The 27472-nt window shown below is 43.4% G+C and overlaps 1 protein-coding gene across 1 annotated transcript; it reads right to left on the bottom strand.

Moving 5' to 3' along the window:
* Positions 1 to 12831: 12831 nt before the first annotated feature.
* Positions 12832 to 23987, bottom strand: LOC120018154 (beta-secretase 2-like). Its single transcript, XM_038961188.1, has 9 exons — positions 23418 to 23987; positions 17601 to 17689; positions 17129 to 17342; positions 16443 to 16574; positions 15762 to 15896; positions 15256 to 15357; positions 14836 to 14985; positions 14526 to 14694; positions 12832 to 14335 (listed from the first exon to the last, which is right to left on the bottom strand). The coding sequence occupies exons 1-9, from the start codon at positions 23706 to 23708 to the stop codon at positions 14091 to 14093; spliced, it is 1527 nt and encodes a 508-aa protein (XP_038817116.1). The 5' UTR covers positions 23709 to 23987; the 3' UTR covers positions 12832 to 14090.
* Between the last annotated feature and the right edge of the window lie 3485 nt (positions 23988 to 27472).

The following is a 27472-nucleotide window of genomic DNA, read 5'->3' as shown; positions in this document are numbered from 1 at the left end:
GGTCAGGAGACACTGTGGCCCCATCCGATGATACCCCCGGACAGGGCCAAACAGGAAGGATATAACCCCACCCACTTTGCCAAAGCACAGCCCCCGCACCACTAGAGGGATATCTTCAACCACCAACTTACAATCCTGAGACAAGGCCGAGTATAGCCCACAAAGATCTCCACCACAGCACAAACCAAGGGGGGGCGCCAACCCAGACAGGAAGATCACGTCAGTAACTCAACCCACTCAAGTGACGCACCCCTCCTAGGGACGGCATGAAAGAGCACCAGTAAGCCAGTGACTCAGCCCCTGTAATAGGGTTAGAGGCAGAGAATCCCAGTGGAGAGAGGGGAACCGGCCAGGCAGAGACAGCAAGGGCGGTTCGTTGCTCCAGAGCCTTTCCGTTCACCTTCACACTCCTGGGCCAGACTACACTCAATCATATGACCTACTGAAGAGATAAGTCTTCAGTAAAGACTTAAAGGTTGAGACCGAGTCTGCGTCTCTCACATGGGTAGGCAGACCGTTCCATAAAAATGGAGATCTATAGGAGAAAGCCCTGCCTCCCGCTGTTTGCTTAGAAATTCTAGGGACAATTAGGAGGCCTGCGTGTTGTGACCGTAGCGTACGTATAGGTATGTACGGCAGGACCAACTCGGAAAGATAGGTAGGAGCAAGCCCATGTAACGCTTTATAGGTTAACAGTAAAACCTTGAAATCAGCCCTTGCCTTAACAGGAAGCCAGTGTAGGGAAGCTAGCACTGGAGTAATATGATCAAATTTCTTGGTTCTAGTCAGGATTCTAGCAGCCGTATTTAGCACTAACTGAAGTTTATTTAGTGCTTTATCCGGGTAGCCGGAAAGTAGAGCATTGCAGTAGTCTAACCTAGAAGTAACAAATGCATGGATTAATTTTTCTGCATCATTTTTGGACAGAAAATGTCTGATTATTGCAATGTTACGTAGATGGAAAAAAGCTGTCCTTGAAACAGTCTTGATATGTTCGTCAAAAGAGAGATCAGGGTCAAGAGTAACGCCGAGGTCCTTCACAGTTTTATTTGAGACGACTTTACAACCATCAAGATTAATTGTCAGATTTAACAGAAGATCTCTTTGTTTCTTGGGACCTAGAACAAGCATCTCTGTTTTGTCCGAGTTTAAAAGTAGAACGTTTTCAGCCATCCACTTCCTTATGTCTGAAACACAGGCTTCTAGCGAGGGCAATTTTGGGGCTTCACCATGTTTCATTGAAATGTAGAGCTGTGTGTCATCCGCATAGCAGTGAAAGTTAACATTATGTTTTCGAATAACATCCCCAAGAGGTAAAATATATAGTGAAAACAATAGTGGTCCTAAAACGGAACCTTGAGGAACACCGAAATGTACAGTTGATTTGTCAGAGGACAAACCATTCACAGAGACAAACTGATATCTTTCCGACAGGTAAGATCTAAACCAGGCCAGAACTTGTCCGTGTAGACCAATTTGGGTTTCCAGTCTCTCCAAAAGAATGTGGTGATCGATGGTGTCAAAGGCAGCACTAAGGTCTAGTAGCACGAGGACAGATGCAGAGCCTCGGTCTGACGCCATTAAAAGGTCATTTACCACCTTCACAAGTGCAGTCTCAGTGCTATGATGGGGTCTAAAACCAGACTGAAGCATTTCGTATACATTGTTTGTCTTCAGGAAGGCAGTGAGTTGCTGCGCAACAGCTTTTTCTAAAATGTTTGAGAGGAATGGAAGATTCGATATAGGCCGATAGTTTTTTTATATTTTCCGGGTCAAGGTTTGGCTTTTTCAAGAGAGGCTTTATTACTGCCACTTTTAGTGAGTTTGGTACACATCCGGTGGATAGAGAGCTGTTTATTATGTTCAACATAGGAGGGCCAAGCACAGGAAGCAGCTCTTTCAGTAGTTTAGTAGGAATAGGATCCAGTATGCAGCTTGAAGGTTTAGAGGCCATGATTATTTTCATCATTGTGTCAAGAGATATAGTACTAAAACACTTAAGTGTCTCTCCCGATCCCAGGCCCTGGCAGAGCTGTGCAGATCCAGGACAGCTAAGCCCTGGAGGAATACGCAGATTCAAAGAGGAGTCCGTAATTTGCTTTCTAATGGTCATGATCTTTTCCTCAAAGAAGTTCATGAATTTATTACTGCTGAAGTGAAAGCCATCCTCTCTTGGGGAATGCTGCTTTTTAGTTAGCTTTGCAACAGTATCAAAAATACATTTTGGATTGTTCTTATTTTCCTCGATTAAGTTGGAAAAGTAGGATGATCGAGCAGCAGTGAGGGCTCTTCGGTACTGCACGGTACTGTCTTTCCAAGCTAGTCGGAAGACTTCCAGTTTGGTGTGGCGCCATTTCCGTTCCAATTTTCTGGAAGCTTGCTTCAAAGCTCGGGTATTTTCTGTATACCAGGGAGCTAGTTTCTTATGACAAATGTTTTTCGTTTTTAGGGGTGCAACTGCATCTAGGGTATTGCGCAAGGTTAAATTGAGTTCCTCAGTTAGGTGGTTAACTGATTTTTGTCCTCTGACGTCCTTGGGTAGGCAGAAGGAGTCTGGAAGGGCATCAAGGAATTTTTGTGTTGTCTGAGAATTTATAGCACGACTTTTGATGCTCCTTGGTTGGGGTCTGAGCAGATTATTTGTTGCGATTGCAAACGTAATAAAATGGTGGTCCGATAGTCCAGGATTATGTGGAAAAACATTAAGATCTACAACATTTATTCCATGGGACAAAACTAGGTCAAGAGTATGACTGTGGCAGTGAGTAGGTCCAGAGACATGTTGGACAAAACCCACTGAGTCGATGATGGCTCCGAAAGACTTTTGGAGTGGGTCTGTGGACTTCTCCATATGAATATTAAAATCACCAAAAATTAGAATATGATCTGCTATGACTACAAGGTCTGATAGGAATTCAGGGAACTCAGAGAGGAACGCTGTATATGGCCCAGGAGGCCTGTAAACAGTAGCTATAAAAAGTGATTGAGTAGGCTGCATAGATTTCATGACTAGAAGCTCAAAAGACGAAAACGTCATTTTTTTTTTTGTAAATTGAAATTTGCTATCGTAAATGTTAGCAACACCTCCGCCTTTGCGGTATGCACGGGGGATATGGTCACTAGTGTAACCAGGAGGTGAGGCCTCATTTAACACAGTAAATTCATCATGCTTAAGCCATGTTTCAGTCAGGCCAATCACATCAAGATTATGATCAGTGATTAGTTCATTGACTATGACTGCCTTTGAAGTGAGGGATCTAACATTAAGTAACCCTATTTTGAGATGTGAGGTATCACGATCTCTTTCAATAATGGCGGGAATGGAGGAGGTCTTTATCCTAATGAGATTGCTAAGGTGAACACCGCCATGTTTAGTTTTGCCCAACCTAGGTCGAGGCACAGACACAGTCTCAATGGGGATGGCTGAGCTGACTACACTGACTGTGCTATTGGCAGACTCCACTAAGCTGGCAGGTTGGCTAACAGCCTGCTGCCTGGCCTGCACCCTATTTCATTGTGGAGCTAGAGGAGTTAGAGCCCTATCTATGTTAGTAGATAAGATGAGAGCACCCCTCCAGCTAGGATGGAGTCCGTCACTCCTCAGCAGGTCAGGCTTGGTCCTGTTTGTGGGTGAGTCCCAGAAAGAGGGCCAATTATCTACAAATTCTATCTTTTGGGAGGGGCAGAAAACAGTTTTCAACCAGCGATTGAGTTGTGAGACTGCTGTAGAGCTCATCACTCCCCCTAACTGGGAGGGGGCCAGAGACAATTACTCGATGCCGACACATCTTTCTAGCTGATTTACACGCTGAAGCTATGTTACACTTGGTGACCTCTGACTGTTTCATCCTAACATCGTTGGTGCCGACGTGGATAACAATATCTCTATACTCTCTACACTCGCCAGATTTAGCTTTAGCCAGCACCATCTTCAGATTAGCCTTAACGTCGGTAGCCCTCCCCCCTGGTAAACAGTGTATGATCGCTGGGTGATTCGTTTTAAGTCTAATACTGCGGGTAATGGAGTCGCCAATGACTAGGGTTTTCAATTTGTCAGAGCTAATGGTTGGAGCCTTCGGCGTCTCAGACCCCGTAACGGGAGGAGTAGAGACAAGAGAAGACTCAGCCTCAGACTCCGACTTGCTACATAATGGGGAAAACCGGTTGAAAGTTTCTGTCGGCTGAATGAGCGACACCAGTTGAGCATTCCAACAGCATTTCCCTCCAGAAGCCATGAGAAAGTTGTCCAGCTGCGGGGACTGTGCGGGGGGATTTATACTAACGTTAGTATCTGTACTTACTGGTGGCACAGACGCTGTTTCTTCCTTTCCTACACTGAAATTACCCTTGCCTAACGATTGCGTCTGAAGCTGGGCTTGCAGCACAGCTATCCTCGCCATAAGGCGATCGTTCTCCTGTATATTATGAGTACAGCGACTGCAATTAGAAGACATCATGTTAATGTTACTACTTAGCTTCGGCTGTTGAAGGTGCTGACGAACCATGTCCAGATAAAGCGTCCGGAGTGAAAAAGTTGAATGAGGGAAAAAAGTTGCGATGGAAAAACTAAAAATATAAACGGTAATTAAAAAGAGAAAAAAAAAACGTAAAGTTGTCAGCTAGCAAAGTAAAGTTGGCAACAAAACGCACAGCAACAAAACGCACAGCAACACGTCTGCAAATTCAAGAGGAAGTGACGTTGTCCCCAGGAGTCAGTGGACGTTAATCAAATGGCCACCTGGTAACCATGGTTACCTGCAAGGAAACACGTGCTGTCATCATTGCTTTGCACAAAAAGGGCTTCATAGGCAAGAATATTGCTGCCAGTAAGATTGCACCTAAATCAACTATTTATCGGATCATCAAGAACTTCAAGGAGAGCGGTTCAATTGTTGTGAAGAAGGCTTCAGGGCGCCCAAGAAAGTCCAGCAAGCGCCAGGACCGTCTACTTAAATTGATTCAGCTGCGGGATCGGGGCACCACCAGTACAGAGCTTGCTCAGGAATGGCAGCAGGCAGGTGTGAGTGCATCTGCACGCACAGTGAGGCGAAGACTTTTGGAGGATGGCCTGGTGTCGAGAAGGGCAGCAAAGAAGCCACTTCTCTCCAGGAAAAACATCAGGGACAGACTGATATTCTGCAAAAGGATTGGACTGCTGAGGACTGGGTTAAAGTCATTTTCTCTGATTAATCCCCTTTCCAATTGTTTGGGGCATCTGGAAAAAAGCTTGTCTGGAGAAGACAAGGTGAGCGCTACCATCAGTCCTGTGTCATGCCAACAGTAAAGCATCCTGAGACCATTCATGTGTGGGGTTGCTTCTCAGCCAAGGGAGTGGGCTCACTCACAATTTTGCCTAAGAACACAGCCATGAATAAAGAATGGTACCAACACATCCTCCGAGAGCAACTTCTCCCAACCATCCAGGAACAGTTTGGTGACGAACAATGCCTTTTCCAGCATGATGGAGCACCTTGCCATAAGGCAAAAGTGATAACTAAGTGGCTCGGGGAACAAAACATCGATATTTTGGGTCCATGGCCAGGAAACTCCCCAGACCTTAATCCCATTGAGAACTTGTGGTGAATCCTCAAGAGGCGGGTGGACAAACAAAAACCCACAAACTCCAAGCATTGATTATGCAAGAATGGGCTGCCATCAGTCAGGATGTGGCCCAGAAGTTAATTGACAGCATGCCAGGGTGGATTGCAGAGGTCTTGAAAAAGAAGGGTGGGGATTCAATCTTGCAACCTTTCAGTCACCAATGCTCGAACCACTAGGCTACCTGCCGCCCAAATACAGGTGTGCCAAGATTTTAGCGTCATACCCAAGAAGACTCGAGGCTGTAATTGCTGCTAAAGGTGCTTCAACAAAGTACTGAGTAAAGGTTCTGAATGCCTATGTAAATGTCACATTTCAGTTTTACATTTTTAATACATTTGCAAAAATGTTGCTTTGTCATTACGGGGTATTGTGTGTAGATTGATGAGATGAAAGCACTAATACATTTTAGAATAAGTCCATAACGTAACAAAATGTGGAAAAAGTAATGGGGTCTGAATACTTTCCGAATGCACTGTATAAACTAGGATTGGGATCCAGTCCTTTTCACTTCATCCCCTGAATTGGCTGAATTGAAATGGAATTGGCTGCAAACCTCGTGCCACGTATGCCAACCCTTTCAGGGTGCGCTAACTACAACCAAGCAGCAGCCAAGTGAACCTGCAGTAGAAGCTGTAAAAGCAGTCTTAATGTTTGTCTCTCGGACAGACCTAACTTTCTGTATCACTGTTGGACTTTCCACAGCAAATCGACAGCCTGATTCACAGTAACCTGGCGGACATTGTGGTGGAGCTGTTGATGACCCTGTATGATGGGGCTGCTACTGAGGGGGGCAGAGGGGACCTGAGGAGGTGCATAGGGTAATGTTCATTACACATCACTCCTTACCACTCCACAACACTTGCATTCACAACCTTTCATTGTCTGTGATGATATGTTCCATGTTCTCTCTAGGGAACTGGACCCAGCCCCAAACCCACCCTCCATCAGCTCCAATGTTATCAAAGCCACACTGGATTACCTCAGCAAATGTCACAGTGCCAGTCACAAGTCCCTGGTGGCCATTTTATCCAGGACACTGGTAAAATGCTGTCCTTGTCTCATAATTGTGTTGCAATTGCTGTATAATGTTATTATAACACAATGGAACAGAATTTGGCTTTACAAAGTTGAGTGGTTTCCTGGGCCCAGTTTAAAAAAAAAATAATAATCTGGAAAGGAATCTGGATTCTGTGATCAGCTTGTGTTGTGATTCTAGATCTCCATCCAGAGGATCCTGCTGGCGGTGTGTCAGAAGGCAGCTGAGACGATCAATGCCTACGAGAGGCACCGTCCTGCTGATGTACCCCATGCTTGTCTGTCTACTGCTCAGGGAGGTCAAGGACGGCCTGGGGGGAGCCTGGGCCTTCGTCCTCCGAGACATTATCGACACACTTATCCACCACATCAACAGCAGGTTAGGGGTTAACACACACACAATCTGCTGCTCTCTCACACATCCGATGGAGAGACTCGTCATTTTTGCTCTCTAATAGTTAATTGTTTTTCTACCTGTTCTTGTTTTGGCAGGTCGGCCCAGTTGGACGAGTTGTCGAGGCGTAGTTTCTCTCTGTGTTGTGACCTACTGACCTCTGTGTCCCACAGACGTGTACGTAGTTCTGTGACGACACTGGAGTGCCACCTACAGGTCATTGTTGGTACTCAATGCCCAGGTGACCAACCAACTTGCCATCTCACAGCAGGTAAGACATGGTTGTTTCACATGGCCAGTACGCTCAGAATAATTTGCTCAAAGTAGGTATTACACTGTTCCCTGTTCTCTCCCTCTCTCTCTCTTTCTCTTTTTTCTCTCGGACTCCTCTTTCTGTCTCTCTTTTCGCTCTCCCCTCTTTTCGCTCGCTCTTCATTTTCTCTCTCATGTGCTATGCCTTCTGAGTGTGGGTGACAGGCGATGAGAGAGATGTGGCCTCCTCTGGGCTTTGTGAAGATTTTATTTTCCACTGTCCTCTCTGCTCAATACCTACTATGTGTGTGTGATACTCCCTCTCCCTGCAACTCCCTCTCCCTGTCTCTCCCAGGTATACACAGAAGGTGCAGTGGGAGTTTAAGCTGGAAAAGAGGGCTCTGTCCAACCTGCAGGTTTACAGAAGGAACTTCCTGTGTAAGGCTGTAGGGAACTACATCCAGATACCGATTAATCGGCCGATTTAATGACAATTACAACAATACTGAATGAACACTTATTTTAACTTAATATAATACATCAATAAAATCAATTTAGCCTCAAATAAATAATGAAACATGTTCAATTTGGTTTAAATAATGCAAAAACAAAGTGTTGGAGAAGAAAGTAAAAGTGCAATATGTGCCATGTAAGAAAGCTAACGTTTAAGTTCCTCGCTCAGAACATGAGAACATATGAAAGCTGGTGGTTCCTTTTAACATGAGTCTTCAATATTCCCAGGTAAGAAGTTTTAGGTTGTAGGTATTATAGGAATTATAGGACTATTTCTATCTATACGATTTGTATTTCATATACCTTTGACTATTGGATGTTCTTATAGGCACTTTAGTATTGCCAGTGTAACAGTATAGCTTCTGTCCCTCTCCTCGCCCCTACCTGGGCTCGAACCAGGAACACATCGACAACAGCCACCCTCGAAGCAGCGTTACCCATGCAGAGCAAGGGGAACAACTACTCCAAGTCTCAGAGCGAGTGACGTTTGAAACGCTATTAGCGCGCACCCCGCTAACTAGCTAGCCATTTCACATCGGTTACACCAGCCTAATCTCGGGAGTTGATAGGCTTGAAGTCATAAACAGCGCAATGCTTGAAGCACAGCGAAGAGCTTCTGGCAAAACGCACGAAAGTGCTGTTTGAATGAATGCTTACGAGCCTGCTGGTGCCTACCATCGCTCAGTCAGACTGCTCTATCAAATCATAGACTTAATTATAACATGATAACACACAGAAATACGAGCCTTAGGACATTAATATGGTCGAATCCGGAAACTATCATCTCGAAAACAAAACGTTTATTCTTTCAGTGAAATACGGAACCGTTCCGTATTTTATCTAACACCCTTCAATGTTATGTCATAATTACGTACATTTCTGGCAAATTAGTTTGCAACGAGCCAGGCGGCCCAAACTGTTGCAAATGCCCTGACTCTGCGTGCAATGAACGCAAGAGAAGTGACACAATTTCACCTGGTTAATATTGCCTGCTAACCTGGATTTCTTTTAGCTAAATATGCAGGTTTAAAAAAATATACTTCTGTGTATTGATTTTAAGAAAGGCATTTATGTTTATGTTTAGGTACAGTCGCGCAAATGCGCTTTGTTAAATCATCCCCCGTTTGGCGAAGTTGGCTGTCTTTGTTAGGAAGAAATAGTCTTCACACAGTTCGCAATGAGCCAGGCGGCCCAAACTGCTGCATATACCCTGACTCTGTTGCAAGAGAAGTGACACCATTTCCCTAGTTAAAATAAATTCATGTTAGCAGGAAATATTAACTAAATATGCAGGTTTAAAAATATATACTTGTGTATTGATTTTAAGAAAGGCATTGATGTTTATGGTTATGTACACGTTGGAGCAACGACAGTCCTTTTTCGCGAATGCGCACCGCATCGATTATATGCAACGCAGGACACGCTAGATAAACTAGTAATATCATCAACCATGTGTAGTTAACTAGTGATTATGATTGATTGATTGTTTTTTATAAGATAAGTTTAATGCTAGCTAGCAACTTACCTTGGCTTCTTACTGCATTCGCGTAACAGGCAGGCTCCTCGTGGAGTGCAATGTAAAGCAGGTGGTTAGAGCGTTGGACTAGTTAACTGTAAGGTTGCAAGATTGAATCCCCGAGCTGACAAGGTAAAAATCTGTCGTTCTGCCCCTGAACAAGGCAGTTAACCCACCGTTCCTAGGCCGTCATTGAAAATAAGAATGTGTTTTAACTGACTTGCCTAGTTAAATAAAGGTGTAAAAAATAAAATCCGATTGAATCGGCCCTAATTTATCGGCCATTCCGATTAATCGGCCGACCTCTACTCACTACGTTGATACAAGATTGTTTGTTACACCGTTTGTTTAGTCTGGGCTCCATTCCAAACTTAAATCTCTCTTCACAATCAGTTTGGATCCCAGGCTACCCAGCATGAATGTGTCTTCCCATTTAGATGAGAGAAACTACAGTTTGTTTTACTATTAGTTTATTTTCTTGTGCTTCAGGGAGGTGTGAAGAGGATCCCATCCTATAAGTTTCTGCCTCTCGTGTACCAGCAGGCTGCCCGCACAGGGATAAAAAATGTCTGCTAAAGTGGCAGAGGATGTGGGTTTCCATGATGTTCTCAATGAGGGGAGACTTTAATATGTTTCAATAGGCAACAGAAGCCAAAAACATAAATGCACCTATGAACTATAGAGTTTATCTGCCTGACACTCTTTCCTCTGGTCTAAAAAAAGATCCCAGGGCAGTGATTGGGGACATTAGCCTGTGTAGTGTGCTGGTTTTCCTGACTCTCTGTGGTCACTGAAAGATCCCATGGAATGTAAGAGTAGGGGTGTTAACCCTGGTGTCCTGGCTAAATTCCCAATCTGGTTCTCATACCATCATGGCCACCTAATCATCCCCTGCTTCCAATTGGCTCATTAATCCCCACTCCTTTCCCATGTAACTATTCCTCAGGTCGTTGCTGGAAATGAGAATGTGTTCTCAGTCAACTTATCTGGTAAAATAAGGGTTAAATCAAATAAAACACAACCACCTTCACAAATGACTTTTGGGCTTTTACTGGTGTATGAAGTTACCGTCCCTTGTGTTCCTCTGTATAAGCCCTCCCCTTTGACCTGCCCATCATGCCGATAAAGAACCTATATGATGTCGTCATTCCTACGATGGAGATCAAGGTAGAGAATGGGTTTGATCATCTGTGGATCCCTCACTAATCTATCACCTGACATATGGGGATTTTTGTTATGCAATATGATGTTTTGCAGCCATTTTGCATAGAATTTGCACTGTAATGTATGTATACACTGGCTCCACGGTATATATTATAATTCAGAAATGTTCACAAGTTGTTCACTGTTTTCACAAGAGACAGACTGACACACATTTTCTGTTTTGACTGAGTTTATGGTATACCTGCCGCCCCTACTCTGCTCTCCACAACACAATACAATCATTACTATACCTACAACAAATATTTTCTTAAATATTTGGCTATTCCTCTGATGGTACTGTAGTACCAGTCAAATGTTTGGACACACCTACTCATTCAAGGGTTTTTCTTAATTTTTTACTATTTTCTACATTGTAGAATAATATTGAAGACATCAAAACTATGAAATAACACATATGGAATCATATAGTAACCAAAAGTGTTAAACAAATAAAAATATATTTGAGATTCTTCAAAGTAGCCATCCTTTGCCTTGATGACAGCTTTGTACGGTCTTGGCATTCTCTCAACCGTGTTGTGTTGCTCAGAATTATTTTAATCAAATGTCTGATATATCATCTATTTGATTATTTTTAAAGATAATTTTGTTCTAGTACAGGTTCATTGTATCATAGGATAATAAATAGCTGATGTTATCATATATTTCTTGGAGGGCTTATTCAAAACTGCAGTACAACACAAATGGAGAGGCTCTTGTACGAGAGACAAATTGAGAGCTTACTCCCTCGAGTCAATCTGAGGTGTTTAAATGGGGGCGGTAAAGTTCCACATGAGTGGCTAGTAGGGCCACCACTCATACAGACCTGACACCTGTTTGTTCAGTGTAGTGTTGAATGAATGGACTCAAAGGAGATGTAGACTTACCTCAACAGGTGGTCTTGCAAGTAAGTGTTTTTATTTACATTTTCTTACCTATAGAACCTGCCTATGCAGTTTTGAATGTTTTCTGTGTCTTATTTCCTACACTGTGGACATTAAGAATGACTGAATTGTTTTGTTTCATTGACTTCCAAGAATTGTAAAAAGTACGTTTTATAATTGTCTATTCTAAGGTTTCCTTAAGACAAAATGCATAGGACATTCACATACAAACTGGAAATTCTACCTAAAGAGTCAAATATTTGTGGCATTCCTGAATTGTTCTGAGTTGTTTAATTGCCTTTTTTAGTGTGTTAAATGTAGTTATTACATTGTAGCAGAAGTGGTCAAACTGTTTATTTAATTTCACTTGACCTTTTAATCTTGTTTACTGTATGTCTTCTTCACAGTACCAGGAGTCAGATCCCTACGTCCCTAACGAGGGTTTCCATGAGGGTAAGGGGGGGGCCCTCCACTCAACCCCTCTGCAGAGGAACTACCCCAGTTTGTACACGAACTGGGCCCTGCACCTCCTGATAGCGCTGCCTCTATACCTGACCGCAAAGGTGTCTACCTCCATTTTTTGACAGTTGTTACATGCATACATTTTGCCCTCTTCCTGTCAGACTATTGTAATTAAGCAACAAAAATGTTTTGCGTTTAAAGCCTTGTTAGTAGTACAAATGAGTAGGTCTTTGATTATGTTAAAGAATGTAGAAGAATTCATCCATCAAGTACATAGTACACTGTCATCAGTGTGCTCCTTCTCCTATTGGTTGCTTGGATACTACTGTAAGTACTTGTGTTTCCCTCTTATCATTCGGCATCTACCCTAAGACAGGCATACGTCATTCACTTCAATTTGATGAATAAAACTTGTTCCCTTCCGACCATCCCTATACTCACCCTCCAGTGTCCTCTAGCCGTGCGTGTGGGGTGGCGTGTGGCAATGCTCGCAGTGTCAGCCAGTCTCAGTGGTGTGATGTGGTAAGACTGTCCAGCAGGGCAGTATGAAGCTCAGTGTTTTAAGTATCCATTTTAAATTACATTTTGGTAATTAAGCAGACAATAAACTTAAGTAAAACCGCAAAATAAACTTATCTGAATAAAGCAGCTATCAGCAAAATCTTTGCTAATAAGAAAAGACAAGCTCAAATGTTAGTACAAGAAAGGCAAGTACAACAGTAAGTGTTACATTTATAAAATAACCTTTCTTATGGTGTTGCTAGGGGCGTTCAAACGAGTTACTCTTTGAAGTTAGGTTTTCGGACGCTTTACCTTTACCCATTCCGACCCCTGGTCATCTACCCTGACAAAGATCTGTCTGGGAGATTTTACTCTACAGGTACGGTCTCCCCTATGCTTGAAGAGTGGTCTTGGTAGTTGCTCTTGAATGCAAGATTACAGAGAAACAGAACCTGCACCATGGTGCTCTCTACTTGTGTAACTCTTTATTCATAATATTCAAGTGAATAGTGAATTGTTTTTATCCAGGTTGGAATAGAGGCCGGGCGTTTTATCACGCTGGAATGAGAGCCTTTACTTTAATCTGATCAATTGAATTATATACAATCACAATTTTGGCACTGATACATTTAAACAATCGTAAACAGTTTAATTTAAATCTGCACCTGATTTTGTATCAAACACCTTTGCAAAAAATTATTTAACTTTTTGAAAATACAGTACAATACTTTTTTTTGGCCCCTATTGAAATCATGGGTAATGTAAAATGTAGAAAATGTTATTTAACATAGAAATACTCCAATATAAATGTGGCATTACAAATCAGGTTTCTGTATGTCTACTAATGGTGAGGTTTTGAAATATTATACAATCATTCATTTTGACTTAAATATCAAATATGTATATTAAGTACACAATGTCATTACAAAATCCTATTATCACGGATTGCTTCATTCTCACTCATACAGATAGAGTGATATTCATAATTTGACACTTTTGATCACTTTTTGCAGTTAAACAGAATGTCGCAAACCCATGCTAGTTCCCATATGAGATGCCTGTGACTTGATAGCATTGTAAACGACAAGGGACGTATATCAACCTATGTGTATCATCTTCTATTGTCTGTGACCTCCTGGTTGTACTTTGAATGAAAACATTTAGTCAACTCCAACTCTTAATAAAACAGCTTGACAAAGGACATTTCCTACAAAACGTTCCTCTTATCACACAGCAAAGAAGAAAATTGTAATGAAAGAATGGTAATGATACCTATGGGGAACCTTCAACAAGCTTGAGTAATTTACAATATGCCATTTTGAGTTGAGGCTTCAGAGAAGTAAAAAGAAACATTGCTGTTTAAGAGTTCTTAGGACCTTGTCTCAGGTGAGGGCAGTGCACTTCACTACCATGTTGTAGGCAGTGGGGAATCAGCATGAAATATGTGCAAGGAGGGACTAGGCTGGCATAGAGATAGCATTACTTTCTGCTACCCAACCTTCAGTCTAATAATGTGTCTAAATTAAATCAGAGGTTGCTGTGAAACTGGAGTGCAAAGAAAACTGGTAACATCTAAACTAAGAAGAGCATTCTCTGGTCAAACTGCAGTCTCCATGATGTGTCCAGAGAACAGTCCTATTGGTCACTGCAGCCCCAACCCCTCCCCTCTCCCTGCCTCAGTAGAATTGGAACTCCTGGTGGCCGTCGTCGTCCCACCCGAGGCCCGCCTCAGTCATTTGATGCGGTGGCGGACCAGCGAGGACTCATCAGTGATCTCGCCGGACCGGTCTCGGTGACGACAGGGCAGGACGAGGAGGAGGAGCAGGATGAGGAGCACCACGACACAGACGGCCACCAGGGCGTAGGAGATGACCCAGAGAAGGGGCTCCTTCAGCAGCCCTCCAGCAGCACAGTTAGATGCCACGTCTGCAGATGAGAAGGGCCCAGAGGTCTCTGACACGGCTATCCCACCGTTCACTGGAGAGAGGAACCAGGGTTATAATAGCTAACGTACTGTGGAATGTAAGAAGGGTATACGAAGAACACTTGACCAGGCGCATAAACGCTTACTAGCCCCCCCCAAAAAAATTGTCTGATGCTATAGCCATACTATATTGGAACACCAAGGCCATATCTAAGACCCAATAATAATGTCTCCAGCACTCACCTGCACATCTGCTGACAGCGAAGCCCACTCTCTTCTCTGCCCGGTCGAAGATGACATAGAAGCCCTCCATGACGGTTGCTCCTATCACCAGGCCGTTGGCTGACGACGAGATGCCGAAGCGGAAGCAGTCCAGCGTACCGTCCACATCTGTGATTGGCTGGATATACAGCTACAGGGAGCAGTCACACTAATGTCAATAAAAGAGCTGTCGGCAAACAGATCTAAAGCTCATAACAAGATGGCTGATGTTGGTTAGAGTAAGCAAACAACAAACACACAGAGGCAACATGGGGGACGTTTGTTGTGTCACCTGAGGGAGGATGGAGATTTTGAAGGACTGGCTGGTGTTGGTGGCTCTCAGGTAGATGGACAGTTTGGGGAAGAACCTCCACGGTGTCTCCCCCTTCAACCAGCAGGCCAGTTTAGTGCCACCCCAGAACCCTGAGGTGAAGTCCTGGATCTGGACCATAGAAAGACAGTGATAGATTAAGACTCCAATAAAATGACTGAGTTGTGAAAAAAAGGTGTACTTTTACATAGATAACCACTCATTTTCTCTCAGATCCGTAGACCAGAACAAAGATGCCATATAGGGGTGGACAAATATAAGCCATGGATAGGAAATAAGTTGCAGTGTCCTCAGTCTACACAGTTACTGAAGTGTTCTCAGACAACCAGGTTATCCTAGAAGTTCTTTGTCATTTGATCATGGGCACAGCGGCTGACATACCAGAGATGTTCTTGAGATGGCCTCAACCACAGCACTGAACACATTCACAGGCAACCGCAGAAGAGTGGTTCCACTGTCCACTATGGCTTTATCCTTGTTGTACTGAGAGAAGGAGAGGGAGAGAGAAGGAAAGAGAGAGAGGAAGATGTATAAAGAAAGGGGAAAAATTTGTTTTTTTCAGTTGCATATTTCATTTCAGAAGACCTTGATCAAACAAAAAGCTGAAATGTCCACCTTGGTTCCTGGAAGGCTTCAGAAACAGGTTTAGCACATTCTTGTGTCTCAGCTCAGGCATGCTTTATTAACTGTTGCTTTATATCCTCTTTCCAGACCTGCACTACAGGCTCATCCAGAAAGAATGCTCACTAGAAACAGCCTTAGTCTTATGGCCACGGTTAGGCTTTGTTCCTCAAACCTGACGTGTTGTGCAGATTGAAATACTTTGCAAACCATTTAGACCAGGAAAGGGCAATTTAGAAAACAACAGTGGACAGTTTGTCTCATACCTCTTTGCAGTCCAGGTTTAGATTCTGGTCCCCAACCTCCATCTTCAATACTTCCACCTGATAGTACCACTCTTCCTTTATTGGGGTGTACCACATGGACCCTGAATACAATGTTGGTTCAACCCCTCCCATGACCTGAAACAAAACAGGATTTTTCATTCACTTTACAAATGACTGAATACAATGATAGCCTGAATACTGTAATAAAACTACAATGGCATGCCTTGGCAATGTTTGGCATGGCATTGCAGACACTGATTACACCCCACTATCTCTCCCATCTGCTGCGCTCACTCACGTGGTCGGCTCGACCGCAACTGCTCTTATAACACCAACAGACCTGCCCTCGGCAAGGGGCTATCTTAGCTTAATTAGCCATTCGCTAACTAGATTCGGTGTCCAATGGGGAAACGCATTGAGAGGCGCAGAGACTTGCTAGCGATCATGTTTCTAAGAAGCACTATGCCGCTCAGTCTAATCCACCCTTGAAAGGTTTATCTGGTCTGGGCGTCGGGTGAAATATTATGCCAAGCAACTGCCTAGCGTGTGTGAGATGAACAGCCTCAATAATCATCTTCTTTGACAGTACAACAACCAGCCTTTGTAAGGAAGTCCCCCCCACCCCCCTACCCCCCACTCCTCCCATTCATAACCTTTAGCTTTCTCCTCCTGACTACTCACAAGACTTCCCCCTGTGGGGTCGGCAGTGGTGCTGGCTGACAACCCAGCTCCACACATCTGGAGGGAGAACACATCTGGGATGCCTGTCTGTCGTACCATGGAGTTAAAGAAAGGCTCCACCGAGGAGTCAGGCTGAGAAACAGGAGACATAAACACAAAACACTCTGGTCATTAACTTAGTGTAAAATAGTGTAACGTCTTGGCTGTCCTATTGGTCAATAGTGAAGCTGTAAGCACAGAGAATGACAGGAGAAAGTCGTATCAGTTATCACCCTGACTAAACAGGATCCCCCCTCTATACCTTGACTTCCCATGGTGTATATATCAAGGGCCAGATCATCTGAACCTGAACAAAGCTGAGATCCACAGTACAGAGTGGTCACTGTATGTCAATGATTTAAAATAGTTGACCTCAAAATCTGCATAAGGCATACATTGTGTAAGCTCAGAATAGCCTAACCAACATTACGCCCCATGGTTCTGTGTGATGATGAGATCACAGTTCCATTCTGAACAGTATCATGTGTGTGAACCTTCTCCGGTTGAGTTGATTTGATCTTTGATAACATTCAGCAGCTCTTCACGCCCCACCACGCTTACGGACACCACTGTGCCAAATCAAACAGACATGGCGATATCCTTCATATCCAGAGTCCCAGAGGGCATGAGGACCCCTCCCCATTTACCCGAGCCAGCAGGGGGTAGGCCAGACCCAGGATTCCCTGCCAGTTGACCCCCGGGAGGAAGAATCCGTCAGAGGAGAGGATGGTGGCGATATTGATGGTGAGGGTGCCAGCGATGCTGGGTATGAGGACGCGGTCGGTGCCCAGCTCGCCCTCCCAGTTGCCCTGGGTGTACTTGACGGCCACGCCCCTGCCAGTGGACTTGTACGTACTGGAGCTGAACACAGGGACGGTCGGGGAGATTAACTAGCACTCTTAGACAAAGGAAATCTTATCAAACGAATGCCTGAGACAATTATAAACAAACATAAAACATGATCAGATTGTAGTATAAATTATGAGATTGATGTGAAACACTGATTATTTAATTAAGGCATTTTCTAATATTATGAGGCCACCAAATATAATGCGTAGCCTTCTCATTGGCCTAATAGAAAGAGATATTCCACAGAGCAAATATGCGAGCCTGACTCACAGTGCTGTGTTGAAGAAGTGTGTGATGAAGGGATGTGCTGCTGCAGCCACTGCAAAGTTACTGCTTCCCGTATCAACCAGGATATTCAGCTGGAAAAACAAAAGAGTAGTGAGTACTTTATCAGTCATTCAACCATCTGTGTTACTCATCCGCACCCTTCTTAAAACCTCTCTCTTAACCAACAGCCAGTGAAATTGCAGGGCGCCAAATCCAAAACAGAAATCTCATAATTAAAATTCCTCAAACATACATGTATTATACACCATTTAAAGATAAACTTCTCGTTAATCCAGCCACAGTGTCTGATTTCAAAAAGGCTTTACGGCGAAAGCATACCTTGCGATTATGTTAGGTCAGCGCCAAGTCACAGAAAAACATACAGCCATTTTCCAAAGAAGGAGAGGTGTCACAAAACTCAGAAATAGCGTTGTAAATATTCACTTTGATGATCTTCATCGGAATGCACTCCCAGGAATCCCAGTTCCACAATAAATATTTGTTTTGTTCGATAAAGTCCATCATTTATGTCCAAATACCTCCTTTTTGTTCGCGCGTTTAGCCCAGTAATCCAAATGCTCAATGCGCGATCACTTAGTTCAGACGAAAAGTCAAAAAAGTTATATTACAGTTCGTAGAAACATGTCAAACGATGTATAGAATCAATCTTTAGGATGTTTTTATCATAAATCTTCAATAATGTTTCAACCGGACAATTCCTTTGTCTTTAGAAAGGAAAAGGAATGCAGCTAACTCTCACGGCCGTACACCTGACTGAGCTCATGGCATTCTGCCAGACCCCTGACTCAAACAGCTCTTATTCTCTCCCCCTTCACAGTAGAAGCCTGAAACAAGGTTCTAAAGACTGTTGACATCTAGTGGAAGCCTTAGGAAGTGCAATATGACCCCATAGACACTGTATATTGGATAGGCAATGAATTGAAAAAATACTAACCTCAGATTTCACACTTCCTGGTTGTTTTTTTTCTCAGGTTTTTGCCTGCCATATGAGTTATGTTATACTCACAGACATCATTCAAACAGTTTTAGAAACTTCAGAGTGTTTTCTAACCAACTCTACTAATTATATGCATATTCTAGCTTCTGGGCCTGAGTAGCAGGCAGTTTACTCTGGGCACCTTATTCATCCAAGCTACTCAATACTGCCCCCCAGTCCCAAAGAAGTTTAAGACACGCCATAAACACACAAACTGACTCAGTCAGCGATCGTGCTTTGAGCAGGACAGGTTATTTACTATGCTTCGGACGTCTGAAGATATTTAAAAAAAGCTCTCTGGTCTGGTATCTTTTGAAAAAACATGACCACGTTACGCCCGCCCATTGCTCCAGTCCCTCCATCCTGGTATGTCAGTGGTGTGCAAGCAAGAGCAAAACGTGAGCTAGCAAAGCAGCAGTTGAGATCATGTTGTCTCAGGCATCAATTCAACTAGGGGAACTAATGAGATAACCGACTTCTGTCACCTCGGTGACGCGCAGAAGGGTCATTACTGAACATTCCTCATCATTAAAGAGGCTGTGCTCTCCACAGCTCCACTCACAACAAAGGAGTTTATTTACCATTTAAACGTGTTAGGCTGCTTAACTAGCCTTTAAAGCACTTTAGATTGATGGAGGAGAGGCAACAAAGGGAACACACAGGAAAGCGGTCTGCTGGTGTGACATTACACTTCCTGCGTCTTCCCTAAAGCAGCCTGAGGAAAATGTGATTTTCGGGATATTTGTTTCCATTCAACTAAAGCGTGGGCTTCGTCAAAGCTAAGAATAAGAAGTAACTCATTCAGAAATTTTACAGTGAAGACCTTACTTGACACTCAGACAAAACAAATGTAGCATTCTGCTCTCAATAACTAGGCTACTCAAGAGTATTCTGCATTCTTGTTGTCGACACGGTTCTGAGAAGAAAAAACCCCCAGATGAGCAGGAACTATTGATGACCGACAAAAACTGAGTAAATAGGCCTAGCTATCCCTCACAATATAGGCTATACAAAAACCCTAGCAGGATCTACACACAACACCCAATAATGACAAAGTGAAAACATGTTTAGACTTTTTTGCAAATGTATTGAAAATTAAATACAAATGATTAATTTACATAAGTATTCACACCCCTGAGTCAATACATCACATTACAGCTGTGAGCCTTTCTGGGTAAGTCTCTAAGAGCTTTGGACACCTGGATTGTACAATATTTGCACATTATTGTTTTTAAAATTCTTCAAGCTCTGTCAAAACTAACTAGGTCACTTAACTCCATTGTATATTTGGCAATGGCATGCTTTATATTTTATGTTATTGTCCTGCTGAAAGGTGAATTTGTCTCCCAGGAAAGCCTGAACCAGGTTTTCCCTCTAGGATTTTGCCTGTGCTTAGCTCCATTCCATTCCATTTCTTTTTATATATATAAAAATAAATAAACTCCCTAGTCCTACCCATAACATGGGTAGGACTAGAAAAGCCTACCCAGAACATGATGCAACCACCACCATGCTTGGAAACATGAAGAGTGGTACTCAGTGATGTGTTGAATTTGCACCAAACGCTTTGTATTCAGGACATAAAGTTAATTTCTTTGCCACATTTTTGGCAGTTTTACATTAGTGCCTTATTGCAAACAGGATGCGTATTCTGTACAGGCTTCCTTTTCACTCTGTCATTTAGGTTAGTATTGTGGAGTAACTCCAATGTTGTTGATCCATCTTCAGTTTTCTCCTATCACAGCCATTACAAACTCTAACAGTTTTAAAGTCACCATTGGCCTCACTGTGAAATCCCTGAGCGGTTTCCTTCCTCTCCGGCAACTGATTTAGGAAGGATGCCTGTATCTTTGTAGTGACTGGCTGTATTGATACACCATCAAAAGTGTAATTAATAACTTCACCATGCTCAAAGGGATATTTAATGTCAGGTTTAAAAAATAAAAAATAAAACAATCAACCAATATGTGCTCTTCTTTGCGAGGCTTTGGAAAACCTCCCTGATCTTTGTGTCTGAAATTCACTGCTCGACTGAGGGACCGTACAATTATCTGTATGTGTGGGGTACAGAGATGAGGTAGTAATTCAAAAATCATGTTAAACACTATTATTGCACACAGAGTCCATGCAACTTAAGCACATTTTTACTCCTGAACTTATTTAGGCTTGCCATAACAAAAGGGGTTGAATGCTTATTGACTCAAGACATTTAAGCTTTTCATTTTCAATGAATTAGTAAACATTTCTAAAAACATAATTCCACCTTGACATTATGGGGTATTGTGTGTAGGCCAGTGATACAAAATCTCAATTTAATCCATTTTATATTCAGGTTGTAACAACAAAATGTGTAAAAAGTTGAGGGGTGTGAATACTTTCTGAAGGTACTGTACTTCCTCAAAGCTCTGTTGCGTCCCTATCAGTGTTCCCTAGTTGGACTGGCCGAAGTCCCACCACTATGGCTCTGCCATCTGAAACCCTACTGCCACCACACAGATGGCAGCACGCCACTCACGCTGGGCCCAAACCAGACAGACCATCCTGACGCAGCCTGTTGGGGAAAACTAGGGACATTTCCTTGTACCTCCTACCCTCTCAATCCTCTTCTGTACTCCCCTAGCTTGGCTGGGCTGAACCACCAGGCAAATCCCTTCTCTTCCCCATCCCTGAGCCAGCATGGCGGCTTGGTCGCCTGTGGTTGAGCCTTGCCTGGCTAATTAGCAGAGGCTCTGTGGCGGGGTTGTGCATCTGCTACCTGTTTGTACCAATTAGCAGATGTGAGGCACTCCAGCCGACACCTCGGCCTAGCTGCGATGGGGCTAACAGATGTGGCAATTAGTGGTTCATCTGAATAACGCCTTGTTTAACACCAGGCCTTTAATTATATCATAGATAGAACTGCTTGAGGATTAGTGTTATTATGCCCCCCTCCCCTTGTTCTCTCTTCCCCTCCCCACCTCTTCTCTCCTCTCCCCTCCCTACCTCTTCTCTCCCCTCCCTCCCTACCTCTGTCTCTCCCCTCCCTACCTCTGTCTCTCCCCTCCCTACCTCTGTCTCTCCCCTCCCTACCTCTGTCTCTCCCCTCCCTACCTCTGTCTCTCCCCTCCCTACCTCTGTCTCTCCCCTCCCTACCTCTCATCTGATTATAGTCAGAAGTGTTGCTTAGCCAGGTTCATTTTAGTGAGGTCAGATTCCTTCAGTGTGATCATTCCACTAATAAGCACAGGGAAATGACAAGGCAGAAATATGCTTGATAAGATTGTGGGAACCAGAGTCTGGCTGGGCCATAGCCATGGTACCTTGCTAACACCCAACTCTTGGTCCAACAATAAAAAGTGTTCCAGCTAAGAACACACTGGCTTTATCAAGAACATACTAACATATTGTAAACATTCCAAAGTCTGGGAAGTGTGGGTACCTAAAACTGCATGCAATTAGGGCCAAATTGCAAAACCAGGCATAAATGAGGACATGGGGAAATAGATGGTGATGGAGAGGGAGATATTTACATAAAACCTAGAACAAAAGAAGAACTGAAACTGCGGGCCACATTCCTCCAGATCCATTGGTAGAGTTTGAGCAGATTTCAGCTTTCTCCCTGAGCCTTTGTGCCTCATAATCCTGGTCAGCTGCCTGGCCAGTGAAGCCCAAGCAGAGGCCCGAGTCTAGCAGCATCATGTGAGCTCATGTGCGTGGGGGCTTACATGGCAGAACCAGGCCCTGGGCTCAGAGCTGGCTGCAGTCTCACTCTCGCCGTCACCCCCTCCCACCCGCCCGCGCCCCAGGGGCTAACAGCCTCCCCACACCCTCTCTCCATATCACATGCTGGCTAGAATAACTATTTGCAGACAGACAGGCTTGGTCATAAGTTAGCCTATTAAATATCATGGCCTAAATGTGAACATGTATTGCATTATGTAGTTGAATTTGTAGGCTCTATTACAGTGTATTAACAACACTTTATTATATATATATATATATATATATACACTGAGAATACCAAACATTAGGAACACCTTCCAGTGCTTGACTGGAGCTCACAGGAGCAGAGTACTGGCGCCTCAAATTTTCTACTGCTTGAGCTCCTATTCCTCTTATAGAATATTAGCTCAAAAGTATTTTGGAGGTCCTGCACCTAAATATAAACAATACCAGCACCCAAAATGAGTACTGGAACCTAGTTCAGTCCAAGTCAAGCACCTTCCTAATATTGAGTTGCATCCCCCCTTTTGCCCTCTGAACAGCCTCCATAACAGCCTCCATTACACCTCCACAAGGTGTTAAAAGCATTCCACAGGGATGCTGGCCTATGTTGACTCCAATGCTTCCTACAGTTGTATCATGTTGGCTGGATATCCTTTGGGTGGTGGACCATTCTTGATATACACGGGAAACTGTGGAGCATGAAAAACCCAGCAGCGTTGCAGTTCTTGATACAAAGAGTGCGCATGGCACTTACTACCATTCCCAGTTCAAAAGCACTTAAATCTTTTGTCTTGCCCATTCACCCTCTGAATGGCACACATACACAATCCATGCTCCAATTGTCTCAAGGCTTAAAAATCCTTCTTTAACCTATCTCCCCCTTCATCTACACTGATGGAAGTGGATTTAAAAAGTGACATCAATAAGGGATCATAGCTTTCACCTGTTCAATCTGTCATGCAAAAAGCAGCTGTTTTGTATACACATATATACATACATACATACATATATAAATAATGTCTACTTCATTCGATTACATTTGGACTGTGAAACTAAAGAGGTCAAGAAATGTATTCCACATTGAAAACTTTAAAACAATAGGTCATATTTTGATATACCTTTTGACCAGGGGTACCCAGTGTCATCTCCATGTAGTAACCTCTGCCAGAATCGCCTTGTAAGTTATTGACCATGTCCAAAAAGTTCACTATTCCAGCTGGATCAGATGCCAGGGACAGTCCATTTCCTGAGGCTTGTATTAGTTTCAGAGGAGTTAAATCCAAATCCAAAGAAGAGTTAAATTTACCTGTAAATATTTTAAGTGGAATGGTATAGAGAGATTTTGCCATTCCAAAACAGAGCATGATAAATAATGCTCTAAGGGGGATCGAACCGTTATGGTAAGCCATGGCAAATATTATTCAGGGAAAGTCAAACCTCGGAAAAATTCCTGCTCCTTGTTCAAAGTTTGCTCCTTAGTTTTCAGCTTGGCCATCATGAGACCTCCAGTGAGGTAATCATGGTGATCGTGATGTTCAGACGACGACGCTGAAGAAACATAAGAAACAACCTCGGCTTTCACATTCAGAAGCTTTCAGAAGTTTACTACTCTCTCCAAAACTTGTTTGCCTTATTTATTATTTTCGGACGGATGACTTCCTGAATTCCATATCACGGATGTGACGAAGTGCCACAACTTTAATTTTTTTGGTCAGGGAAGATTTGCTTGGAGGGCGCCTATGGGGCGCACCATAGAGATAGTTAGAGGACTTATATCCGTGTCGTTATAGCGTATGTGACAGCATGGGCAGCGCCAATGAGGCTACAACCCATAGCAATCCCCAGCCAGTTGACTACTCGGACTACTTTAACATGGTGGAAGCCCTCAATGGCGCTGCCCATGATAAAATTGACTTTTGGACACTAGAGGCCTCTATCATTGTCAACGTGATTTCCGTGTGTTTTGTATATACTTCCACACTATGAATTTGGAATAATACTGTAAAATTGTGAACATGGTGATAATGCTGTTTTAGTGTAAGAGCTGTTTGAAAAGACCGGCTGAAATTTATGCCTGTTTTGGTGGGATGGAGGGACATCACCATACAGTAAATTAGTTAATAGACCAATAACAAAGAAAATTCCAAAACTCTGCCAATAACAGCTATTATTCAGTTTCCCCCTCCCTACTCAGATCACTCCCACACTAACTTAACATAGTAGGCATAAAATAATTGCTCTACATACTGGTCTTGAGGAGAAGAAGAAAAACTGTCCAGGGGAGGGTCTCTTCTGCACTGTTCAACCAATCTAGTCAATGTGGAGGAGGAGTTAAGATAGAGTGTCACCTTGTTATTATCGTCCAAAAGTGGAAGTCAGATTACAGGCTCTCTTTCCATTAACCCCTGAAAACTGGAACATCCGGTTGCTGGGATACTCCCAGATAGTTGTCGCAAAATTCTTGCTTGAGAAATTGCGATTTGCTAAGAAACAATTTTTTTTGTTATTTTTTACCAAATCAAATCAAATTGTATTGGTCAAACACATGGTTAGCAGATGTTAATGTGAGTGTAGCGAAATGCTTGTGCTTCTAGTTCCAACAGTGCAGTAATATCTAACAAGTAATCTAACAATTCCCAACCACTACTTAATACACACAAATCTAACAAGTAATCTAACAATTCCCCAACAACTACCTAATACACATGAGATATGAGTAATGTAAGATATGTAGACATTATTAAAGTGGCATTATTTCGAGGGGTATTGTTTAATGTGACTAGTGATCCATTTACTAAATTGTCCAGTGATTTTATCTCAATGTATGCAGCAGCCTCTCTGAGTTAGTGATTGCTGTTTAGCAGTCTGATGGCCTTGAGATAGAAGCTGTTTCTCAATCTCTCGTTCCCAGCTTTGATGCACCTGTACTGACCTCGCCTTCTGGATGATAGCGGTGTGAACAGGCAGTGGCTCGGGTGGTTGTTGTCCTTGATTATCTTTTTGGCCTTCCTGTGACATCGGGTGCTGTAGGTGTCATGGAGGGCAGGTAGTTTGCCCCCGGTGATGCATTGTGCAGACAGCACTACCCTCTGGAGAGCCTTGCGATTTGAGGGTGGTGCAGTTGCCGTACCAGGCTGTGATACAGCCCGACAGGATGCTCTCGATTGTGCATCTGTAAAAGTTTGTCAGGGTTTTGGGTGACAAGCCAACATTTCTTCAGCCTCCTGAGGTTGAAGAGGCACTGTTGCACCTTCTTCGCCACACTGTCCACACATTTCAGTTTGTCTGTGATGTGTACGCCCAGGAACTTACAACTTTCCACCTTCTCCACAGCTATCCCTTCGATGTGGATAAGGGGGTGCTCCCTCTGCTGTTTCCAGAAGTCCACGATCATCTCCTTTGTTTTGTTGACGTTGAGTGAGAGGTTGTTTTCCTGAGCCCACACCCTTGTGGGACCCCAGTGTTGAGGGTCAGCGAAGTGGAGATGTTGTTTCCTACCTTCACCACCTGGGGGTGGCCCGTCAGAAAGTCCAGGACTCAGTTGCACAGGGAGGGGTTGAGACCCAGGGCCTCCAGCTTGATGATGAGCTTGGAGGGTATTATGGTGTTGAATGCTGGGCTGTAGTCAATGAACTGCATTCTTACATACAGTGGCTTGCGAAAGTATTCACCCCCCTTGGCATTTTTCCTATTTTGTTACCTTACAACCTGGAATTAAAATAGATTTTTTGGGGGGTTTGTATCATTTTGATTTGCACAACATGCTTACCATTTTGAAGATGCAAAATATATGTTTTTGTGAAACAAACAATAAATAAGACAAAAAAAACTTGAGCATGCATAACTATTCACCCCCCAAAGTCAATACTTTGTAGAAACACCTTTTGCAGCAATTACAGCTGCAAGTCTCTTGTGGTATGTCTCTTTAAGTTTGGCACATCTAGCCACTGGGATTTATGCCCATTCTTCAAGGCAAAACTGCTCCAGCTCCTTCAAGTTGGATGGGTTCCACTGGTGTACAGCAATCTTTAAGGCATACCACAGATTCTCGATTGGATTGAGGTCTGGGCTTTGATTAAGCCATTCCAAGACATTTAAATGTTTCTCCTTAAACCACTCGAGTGTTGCTTTAGTAGTATGCTTAGGGTCATTTTTAAAATGATTTATTATATAACTAGGCAAGTCAGTTAAGAACAAATTATTATTTACAATGACAGCCTAGGAACAGTGGGTTAACTGCCTTGTTCGGGGGCAGAACGGCAGATTTTTACCTTGTCAGCTCGGGGATTCAATCTAGCAACCTTTCGGTTACTGGCCCAATGCTCTAACCACTAGGCTACCTGCCGCTTTGTCCTGCTGGAAGGTGAATCTCTGGAAGACTGAAACAGGTTTCCCTCAAGTATTTCCCTGTATTTAGGGCCATCATTACTTCAATTCTGACCAGTTTCTCAGTCCCTGCCGATGAAAAACATCCCCACAGCATGATGCTGCCACCACCATGCTTAACTGTGAGGATGGTATTCTCGGGGTGATGAGAGGTGTTGGGTTTGCGCCAGACATAGCATTTTCCTTGATGGCCAAAAAGCTCAATTTTAGTCTCATCTGACCAGAGTACGTTCTTCCATATGTTTGGGGAGTCTCCCACATGCCTTTTGGTGAACACCAAACGTGTTTGCTTATTTTTTTCTTTAAGCAATGGCTTTTTTCTGGCCACTCTTCTGTAAAGCCCAACTCTGTGGAGTGCACGGCTTAAAGTGGTCCTATGGACAGATAATCCAATCTCCGCTGTGGAGCTTTGCAGCTCCTTTAGGGTTATAATTGGTCTCTTTGTTGCCTCTCTGATTAATTCACTCCTTGCCTGGTTCGTGAGTTTTGGTGGGCGGCCCTCTCTTGGTAGGTTTGTTGTTTTTAATTGTGGATTTAATGGTGCTCCGTGGGATGTTCAAAGTTTCTAATATTTTTTTATAACCCAACCCTGATCTGTACTTCTCCACAACTTTCTCCCTGACCTGTTTGGAGAGCTCCTTGGTTTTCATGGTGCCGCTTGCTTGGTGGTACCCCTTTGCTTAGTGGTGTTGCAGACTCTGGGGCTTTTCAGAACAGGTGTATATATACTGAGATCATGTGACAGATCATGTGACACTTAGATTGCACACAGGTGGACTTTATTTAA

The sequence above is a fragment of the Salvelinus namaycush genome, chromosome 23 (assembly GCF_016432855.1).
Source record: "Salvelinus namaycush isolate Seneca chromosome 23, SaNama_1.0, whole genome shotgun sequence".
In the NCBI taxonomy this organism is placed as follows: domain Eukaryota; kingdom Metazoa; phylum Chordata; class Actinopteri; order Salmoniformes; family Salmonidae; genus Salvelinus; species Salvelinus namaycush.
The sequence above is the reverse complement of the archived record's forward strand: the minus strand, read 5'-3'. Positions and strand labels throughout refer to the sequence as shown.

Excerpts from the sequence above, each read along its gene's own strand:
- LOC120018154 (XM_038961188.1), bottom strand. The coding sequence starts at position 23,708 with ATGGCTTACCATAACGGTTCGATCCCCCTTAGAGCATTATTTATCATG. Across the intron at positions 15,897-16,442 it reads ACCCCACAGGGGGAAGTCTT|GTCATGGGAGGGGTTGAACC; the intron begins GTGAGTAGTCAG and ends GTTTTGTTTCAG. Across the intron at positions 15,358-15,761 it reads TAAACCTGGACTGCAAAGAG|TACAACAAGGATAAAGCCAT; the intron begins GTATGAGACAAA and ends TCCTTCTCTCAG.